The sequence below is a fragment of the Sorex fumeus genome, unplaced genomic scaffold, assembly GCF_029834395.1.
Source record: "Sorex fumeus unplaced genomic scaffold, SorFum_2.1 ptg000078l, whole genome shotgun sequence".
NCBI classification, from domain to species: domain Eukaryota; kingdom Metazoa; phylum Chordata; class Mammalia; order Eulipotyphla; family Soricidae; genus Sorex; species Sorex fumeus.
Genome location: NW_026606135.1, coordinates 3,573,312 through 3,582,655, shown reverse-complemented (window position 1 = coordinate 3,582,655; position 9,344 = coordinate 3,573,312). Strand labels below are relative to the sequence as shown.

Here is a 9,344-nt window from a genome sequence, read left to right as displayed (position 1 = left end):
ATGTGATGGACACATCCAGGCCTGGTTCTCACATAGCCACCATTCTGCCCTACAAGTTTCCCATACATAAACAGGTTCACGGTTCTTTATCCAAGATGCCCAATTCCTAAACTCTCAGAAAACCTCAAGCCCCTTTTTATTTAATTTATTTTTTAAGAAGTTTTATTGGATAACCATGAAATATAGTTACAAACTTGCATGATAACATTTCAGGCACAATGCTCCCATCCCTCCACCAGTGCACATTTTTCACCACCATTGTTTCCAGTCTCCCACCTGCCACCCCCACCCAAACCCACTCGCTACCTCTGTGGCAGATTTAATCCTTCTCACTCTCTCCCTAATTTTGGACAGCCCCTTTTTAACACAGTTTCTGGCAAAATTGACAATGTGGATTTGTTTCTTTGTTTCACAGCAGAAATATTCATGCTTGACTATACCTGTTATCACTCACCCCACTGGGATAAAGCAATGGAGACATCACAACAAATTTACAAGACTTGAACTCCCTGAATCTCAAGCACTTCTAGTCACATGGTTTGAAATAAGGAGTTGGGAAGTTGCATTATCTCAGAATTTTAACTGTGGCTACCACTGGATGATTAGATTGTAGGATCTTTTTATATCTCTCTTTATAGTTTTTACCATGTTTTGCATATTTCAAGTTACTTGCATTATGTACTATCATTATCCCCAGGGAAAAGAATTGTTTTGATTTTAAGAAAGCACCCAGTAGCAACTGTTTGTGCTTTTCTGAGCACTACCTGCCTTAGGCTCTGCCTCTTGAATGCAGGTTTAGGGGTTACTGTCAGGCAGAGAAACACAATGAGGGGGGCCGGTCCTGCTCCCCAGCTCCTCCCAGTATTTCACCGTTGTGGCTCTACTTCCTGCTGGCTTAGCGCCCCTTCATCATTTCCCTGCTCTGGGAATTTTCCCTGCTCTGGGGAATTATTGCACTTAGCTGGCTCAGTGCCCAACGTGCTTCCGGCCCCGTCATCAGGCAGTTTCTGAGGCTGCACCCTTCCCAAGCATCCTCTCCTGGCAATGTCCTTAAAGAATTGGGACAAGAAGTTCTGGCCATTCTAGGGGTCCTGGTTTTGCCCTGCACCCACATGGGACAGAAAAAAAAGAACTGGTGCACACTGGGATATCTGGCTACAGTCAGTCCTGGGAGACTCTCCTGTGTCTACTGATATGCGCTCAATTTCCTGCCACCCCTTCCCAGGAGCCTAGACAGTATGGAAAAAATTCGCATTCAACTTCTCCCAGAAAAGACTTTCTGCATACACCTAGAGTATTTTTAACCGTGTTCTTTCTTGCCTTGATCAAAGATACTCACGATGGAAATGGACAGAGCCTAAGAGCTATCTTAAAATAACAGATCCTGAAGCCTCAAAAGCCCCTTTTGGACTGTGACTTGTCAACTTGCTCAGACGGCTCCCAGGCAAGTAGCAGTCTCAAAACTTCCCTCCTCCTCTGACTCTCCAGATTGCATCATTTTCCCATTGGCAAGCATGGCCCCATAATGGTCCAGCTCAGGACCACAGGAGCACAGAACCCTTAACCCCAAATACTAGTGGCAGAGCCCTTCAGAACACTCAGTGAGTTGGGCTCCTAATCTGGGGAAACAGTGTCCTTCTCAGCTCCTAGCTCTTCGCCACTTGGTGCAGCAATGTGGCAGCCAGTAAGAAGCCAATCCCACTGTCCTGGAATCAGCATCTGGTTTGAGCAATAGATGCCCCTTTGTTCTTTCTAGACATCTGCAAAATTGATACCTCTGAGATGAGACACTCAGTAAGAGATTGAGAAAACTGGTGTGGGAGCCTCAGCTCACCTGACTCCCGAGTCCTTTCCCCTTCACTGAATGAAACATGCCACACTTGTGTAGAATCACTAAATCACAAGGATTCTTTTGACAGAAAGGAGAACTGAGGCACAGAGCCCTTGAGCCACGCCCACAGACTCTTGATCCACATGCCTCTTACTATTCCCACGCAAGCCCTCATTGTCCTTTGTCTTTAAGGAGTTTCGTGTTGCTTCTGTCTTTAGAAGACCTTAATTTTTTGTTTGACTCCTGCTTATTTCCTGGATTCTTTGTGTCCCGTGCTCTAGGAGATGACGAGCATATTCATTATCACTCGGTCTTGATATTCTTCTGAACAGAGCTGGCAAGGAAATGAAAAAGAATCCTAATTAGGGGATGATAACCCCGCGGAGCAGTTGGGACTCTCTGCAGCGGCCACGTCCTTCCCACAAGTCCTGCGTGTTTGTCAGATGTTTATAGAGCCTTCATTAACGGAGGGCTCCCTTAGATAAGAGGTCCGAGCCAGCGTCAAGGGCCAGATAAGAACAAGTGGAAGACCCTGTGGGGACTCTGACAGCAGCTGAGAGCCTGTGCATTGGCTGGGGGGTCGTTGTGCAGAGCACTGGGCAGGACAATGCAGGCCCACTCCTCCTGGGCTCCTTCGTGTGCCCACTAGCACCCGCAGCCTCTGTTGGTCTCCAGCCCCAAGATGTGCTGTAGGGCGCTCTGGGCAGCCCTGCTGGTGCTCTTCCTGCTGGCCTGCTCCATGCAAGGGAAACCACTGGAGAGCCCGGGCAGGGCGTGGGTAGGGAGAGATGCTCATCGCTTGCTAGGGGAACCTCCGGGAGACCGGGAGGAGGGCACTTTTGACCTGAGGATGTTCCTGGAGAACATGAAGGTGGATTTTCTGCGCAGCCTCAACCTGAGTGGAGTCCCAGCCCAGGATAAAACCCAAGCAGAGCCCCCGCAGTACATGCTCGACCTCTACAACAGATATACCACTGACAAGTCATCCACCCCTGCCTCCAACATCGTGCGGAGCTTCAGTCTGGAAGGTAGGATGGGTCCTGTGGAGACAGTAGGGGGGGACTCCAGATTGGGAGCCCTGACCCCAAGTGGACCTTGAGATTTCACTTTAAAATAATTTAAATGAGAGGGGATCTGGAATTTAAATCAAACATAATCAAATGAGTAATTAAATTCTTTTAACCTTGCTTGCCTTATGTCAAGTGCCCAGCACCCCGAAGAACAGAACAGATTATGCAACATTGCTATAGTCATAGAAAGTTCTAAGGCACAGCTCCAGTCTAGAAGATTCTCTTCCCTGGCTCATTGCCACAGTGAACACAGTATGGGCTATGGGAAGGGCAGCTTCTTCTCCTTCATCTCCTCTTGCCTTACCTTCCTTTCCCTTCTTACTGAAAAATTGACCATTTATTTAAGGCCTCCCACTGACTGGTTCATTTCTTGAACTTTGAAAAATGTCGGTTATGTCTGGATATGTCATCAAAAGGTGTCTGAAATTTTAGAGGAGAGTTTGACCCTTCCCCCCCCAAAAAATAGAATCTCCCTAGTTGAGGTGGACAGAGTAAGAATAGATGTGGACCCAGGGCTTGAGGGTCTCTGATGCCCACAACGTGTAAAGGGCAAGGTGAACAGATGCTGCAGGAACTTTCCCTGGCTGCTGATGCCTGAAATAGCTGGACCCTAACCCGGGCCATCTAGCCTGCACTCACCACTCAGCTTTTCCTCTGAACAGCCAGACTTACAAGGTCTCTTTCCTCTTGGACAGGAGATCTGAAAACTCCCAAGAACCGCAGCTCAGGCCAACAGCCCCGCAGAGCTCAGAGGCATATAAAGATCTCTTTGATGACTATGTAGTTTCAGCAGTGCTGGGTTTTCTGATTGTCCAAAAGAAGAAGAAAAACCTCCTAGATTTTAACGAGAAATTGCCTGGTTTATAAGCACTGACTTTGTTATTATTATGAGACCAGTAACTACAACTGGTCTCATTCAATTATTATTATAATTATTATTATTATTACAATGTTAATAATCTCAGCAGACCCAGTGTTTATAATGTCTGATCTAGAGAAGGCTGGACTACTTCAGCTGGAACTAATCATCAAATCCTAGCCTGGGAATCCAGCGTTTGGGGCCATCTCAATGACACCCTTCCCTCCCCCTCTCCCATTAATCCTCTGCATTGTCCTCATCCCAGAAGCCAGTGCTCTGATCTGATCCCAGCTCTGTCTGTGGCCAGCATTCCTGTGGAGGCCAATTATCTTTGCCTTCACAAACAGTGGAGTGTGGCTTGTTGGGGGAGGGTGCTTTCTAGATGTCTGACTATGGTTCCACAGTCATTGTCAAGATATGCCAGAGAGAGAGCATATTTGGTCCTTAACATACTGCTCACAGACCCTGCCCTCCTCCTGTTTAATCACTCTGCAGGAGTTTGAATGACACATCAACACTGGGGTGAGTGAATACTACAGAGCAGGTGAAATACCAAAATACCACATGTCAGGGGTTGGGGGTGAGGATGGTATACAGAGGTGAGGAGTGTCTGGGAAGGACACAAAAATAGTGACTGAGTACCTGCTACACTCAGGGTCAGTGCTGGATATGTCTATCTGATCAAAGCCTCGTGTCATTGCTGGAAGGCAGATAAGTGAGTCCCATATGAGATGCTAAGGTACAGAGAGTCTCAGGATATCTCCAAGGGTACACCCCTGGGAAAAGATAGAGTTGTAATTTTCTCTCTTCTTGCAGGCCTGAAAGCCTGCCAAGTGTCAAGACAGCAGATGGTCTCCCTCTAGGTTTGGACATAGTACTTGGTCACAAAACACAACTTTCTTTCTTTGTGACCAAGCCAGGGGATAATAGGTATGCATTAATGTCTTTGTTTAGAAATGAGAATCTGAGACAATTGTGTAACTGGAAGATAAGCCCCATTATCACCTGATACAGCAAAGCCACTGAAGTTACAGTATATTTTCCCTCAAATGTGAAAAATCCCATTCACTTTCACTTTGCTCAGAAGTTATCATTTCATATGATTTTTACACTGAATGCTGAGATCTTTTACACTGTATAAATGATGGAACTGTATCTTTCGTCTCAGGATCTTACCTTAAAATTCTTATGCTCAGTCTGTACATTGACATTAAACTTGTTTGTTTTGCTTATTTTGTCCTTATATTGTGGTGAAGTGTGGAACCTTACAGAGTACGTGCATAGTGGAAGTTAAAATTTCTAAGCCCGGGCTCTAGGTGTAAAAGTGAGGGAAAACCTGAGATTCTCTCAGGGTCAAATGAAGGATAGAATGAAATATATAGACAAGTGCCAGTTCAAAACCAGGACATGCTAGATTAGGCTGAGTCAACTTCAATGTCAGGCATCTCCTAGCTCTGCTTTTCTTTGGAAGACCCTAAGTGTACCTTTCAAAATGCTCTTATGCATCAAAATCTTATGTAAACCTAGTAGATATTCCAGAGGGACACACCATGTCATTAAGATGCTCCTTTCAAATCTTGAGCTTCAGCTTTGGTGTCAGGAATCTCAACCTCCAACCCAGCAGGTGCCTTTCACTGTGCTTTGCATTTCAGATGTCATCTCTATGTCTACCACGGAAGATTCCCCCTCTCAGAAACACATCTTACTCTTCAACGTCTCCATTCCCAGGCATGAGCAGATCACCAGGGCAGAGCTCCGACTCTACATCTCCTGTCAAAGTCAGGTGGACTCCTCTCCTGAACTGAAGGGAAACATGGCCATTTATGATGTCCTGGATGGAGCAGATGCCTGGGATGCTTCCGAGGAAACCAAGATCTTCCTGGTGTCCCAGGACATTCGGGATGAGGGCTGGAAGACCTTTGAAGTCTCCAGTGCCGTGAGGCGGTGGGTCAGGGCAGATACCACCAAGAGCAAAAATACACTGGAAGTGACTGTGGAGAATCACAGAAAAGGCTGTGACAAGTTGGATATCAGTGTCCCCCCAGGCTCCAAAAACTTGCCTTTTTTTGTCATCTTTTCCAATGATCGCAGCAATGGGACCAAGGAGACCAGGCTGGAGCTCAGGGAGATGATTGGCCATGAGCAAGAAAGTGTGGTCAAGGGCCTGTCCAAGAACAACCTGGTGGAGGTAGACGGCCATATGACCTCAGAGTCATCCTTAGTCAGAAGGAAGAGGAGTGCAGGGCCCAGCAGCCACTGTCAAAAAACCTCCCTGCGGGTGAATTTTGAGGACATCGGCTGGGACAGCTGGATCATTGCTCCCAAGGAATACGATGCCTACGAGTGTAAAGGTGGTTGCTTCTTTCCCCTAGCTGACGATGTGACCCCAACGAAGCACGCCATTGTGCAGACCCTGGTGCATCTCAAGTTCCCCATGAAGGTGGGCAAGGCCTGTTGTGTGCCCACCAAACTGAGCCCCATTTCCATTCTCTACAAGGATGATATGGGGGTTCCCACCCTCAAGTACCACTATGAAGGGATGAGCGTGGCAGAGTGTGGGTGCAGGTAGGGCCAGACCATGGGGAAGGGGAGGCCAGGTTGGGGGGTGTCTTAAGGAAAATCCTGAGTCACTTGCACATGACAGGGTCATCTGCTTTCCAGCCTGGAAAAGGGGAGGGACTTCCTATGTCCATTCTCCCTCCCACAGTTCACCCCAAGCATACAAGGGAAGGAGGGATTTGGGGAAGAAAGGAAGCCTGATGGGGTGTTAGAATGAAAGGAAAGATAATGAGAATGGGACAAGAGAAAAATAACCCAAAGACAACGAAGAACAGAATTGGCATGACCAGAGAAGTGTAGACAGATGTGCAGGTTTATAGGAGTTCATTCAAGAGCCTATTCCAATAACTTCAGGGAACTCAGAAGAAAGAATCGGTCAATGTTCTCACCCCCATTGTTTCATGTGTTCCCACAACCCAGTGATCTGGGAATGATGAACCCCCAGTCTATACAGACAGAACCCCAAACCCAGACAGGTCACGCAATACACATTCATGGCACAAGTTCAGTCCATGGGTCTCCATAGGTATGTCAATCTCCAAGACCCTGAATGTTCCCAAGTTCCCATCTCAGGTTCACAAGATCACCTCATAGCTTAAAGGAAGCTTACCTGCAGGGAAGGTGGTGGAGGGAAAGGAAACAGGCTGACTGATCTGGGCTAGTGCCCATAGTATAACTAGGCATGCCGTCATACCCTAGTGTGTCCTAACTGCTCAAGGTCTCTGGGTCTCTGTTAATAAGTGGAAAAAATTATCTTGGCCAAGGGGCAAAGGGTATAGCTAATAACTCTTTGGGGATCATACAATACTAGGGATTGAAACAGGGGGTCCAGCATTGCAAAGCATATGTTCCAGTCTTCTGTGCTATACTCCCCAGTTCTAAAAAAACGCTTTCAAAGATTATCTTGGGTGTCTGAAAAACTACTCCCCAAATCAACTATCTGTTAGAAAGGAAGTAGGATTGCAGTGCCTGGACGCCAGTATGTGTTGTGACTGAAGCTCCGGGGACCTCCTGGACAGTATTTAGGTGACCCCTTCTGCCCATGGACTCAAAGATCCTGATAGTTGTGTGGGGGTGGCAGTGACAGACAGCCTCCTGCTTAGTCAGGTATTCAGAAATAACCAGCCCATGGTGTCACATACTTCCCCCCTTCCCCTGCATCTCCCTGACAGAGACTCCAAGGGATGTAGGAATGGAATTTGAATTTGTTGGAATAAACATTCTCCTGCATTGGTATTTGTAACATCCCTCTTATTTTACCCTGGGTGGCAATAACAGCTTTCAGGGTGAGGCCTCTCAGCCCGCTGAAGAACTCAGGTTCTGTGGCGATAGCCATTTCTGCCTGCTCTTGTTAGGTCTTGTATGTATTCCCTGGCTCCTGGCCCAGGCTTGGGTCACAGACTCCACCTCCAATAACCTCAAGAGACTTTGGGTTTCATACTTTCCTTTGACTTGTGAGGTCACACATGGAATGAAGTAGGAGTCTGAATGTGGAGCGGATTCCTTCCATGCCCCTTCTGAGCACTGGCCAGACCAGTGGTTTGTCTTTCTAGGAGACACAGAGAGCCCTGGACCATTCTCACTGGTTGCAGCTCCCAGTAACATTAGAAACAAAATGGTTTGTGTTGAATGTTTACATAGAACCAATGAACAGCTTTAACACACAAATATAATAGAACATCATTGTTGGAGTTGTAGAAAATATGAATTTCTGGGACAACAATGTTGCTCAATCATAAAGATGGGTTATGGACATTTTTCAGTCCTAGTGGTGTATTTAGTTCTGTGCCTACATCAAAGTTTTCCTTGGAAATAAAAATCAAACGTCTAAGGTGTGAATCCTGAGCCTGATGACCCACAACCTCACTCTAATATCCCTCCCTGTAAACATCCCTTTTCTTGTGGGAAGAGGTCCGAGTGTCCATGTGTGTTGGGATGAGAGAATGTGTCCAGGTGTTGCATCTGCGTTGGGATGCAGGTGTGGGTGAGTGGGTGTGAATAATGCCAGTGGTTATATGTAGACAAGGACAATTACATCTACTTTCACCTGTCCTCCGCATTACCACACATCAGGGATAGATGACCTGGGCTGTAATTTACTTCTTCCTGAGGGAAGTCCTGGGGCCTGCACAGTTTTCCAGCCTCTGCCTCTCTTCTCCCCTCCCCACTCCAACCCTTCTCAGTCCTGCTATTCTTTGTCTTCCATCTGCAACCAAACAGCCTCAAGTTTGCTTCCTGTTCTCAGCAGTCAGACAACCCTGACTAGCCCCTCACTTCTTGTTCATGGCTTTTATTTTCTGTTATTCTTTCTATCAGATTAAATTCTCCAAAGCTTGTTCAACCCAAACCAAGTGAAATAAGTATAAGGGCAACATCATCTGGACACTCCCTGATGTGACCCAAATAATCCTCTACCTAACTACTGTCCCTTTAGATGTTTCTTTTCTAACACTTCTTAAAGTGACTTATTTCAGACTCATCAGGATGGTGATGCTATTGCTTTTGCATCTGAAGAAGCTTAAAAAGCACAAGGACAAGTTAGCAGGGTTTGCATTCTATCCCCCACCTCCACATGACTCAAACTTTCTGGCCAGGAACAAGGGAGGAGAGACAGAGGTCAAGGGATGCTGAACAGAAAGCCACAGGCTTTCTGAGAGAGACAGTAAGATGGGGTTGAAACAGAGAAACTGCAAGGGGAGCCAGAGAGGACAGCTGGGATCATCGCAAGCATCTGTCTTAAAAACTTACACACACTTATTATAATATTAAGCACAGAATAGACCTGGAGTAACAGTACAGTGGGTAAGGTACTTTGCATGAGTTGACCCTGGTTCAGTATCTGGCACTGCATTTGGTCCTCAGAGTACTGTCAGTAATGATTCTTGAGAACAGGGCCAGGAGTAAGCCCAAAGCACCACCAGGTGTGGCCCGAAAACAACCAACAAAAGAAAACAAAAACAGTGAGCACAAAATAGTAAACATTTATATCCTGGCTTCTACAAAGGAAGAGGCAATGGGGCACACA

The 9,344-nt window shown here is 46.6% G+C and overlaps 1 protein-coding gene across 1 annotated transcript; it reads left to right on the top strand.

Annotated features, from left to right (window-relative positions):
- The first annotated feature begins 2,418 nt into the window (after window positions 1–2,418).
- GDF2 (growth differentiation factor 2) lies at window positions 2,419–8,106 on the top strand. Its single transcript, XM_056130490.1, has 2 exons — window positions 2,419–2,859; window positions 5,413–8,106. Exons 1-2 carry the CDS (start codon window positions 2,514–2,516, stop codon window positions 6,327–6,329), a joined length of 1,263 nt encoding a protein of 420 aa, XP_055986465.1. The 5' UTR covers window positions 2,419–2,513; the 3' UTR covers window positions 6,330–8,106.
- Window positions 8,107–9,344: the final 1,238 nt, after the last annotated feature.

Excerpts from the sequence above, each read along its gene's own strand:
- GDF2 (XM_056130490.1), top strand. The coding sequence starts at position 2,514 with ATGTGCTGTAGGGCGCTCTGGGCAGCCCTGCTGGTGCTCTTCCTGCTG. Across the intron at positions 2,860-5,412 it reads GCGGAGCTTCAGTCTGGAAG|ATGTCATCTCTATGTCTACC; the intron begins GTAGGATGGGTC and ends TTTGCATTTCAG.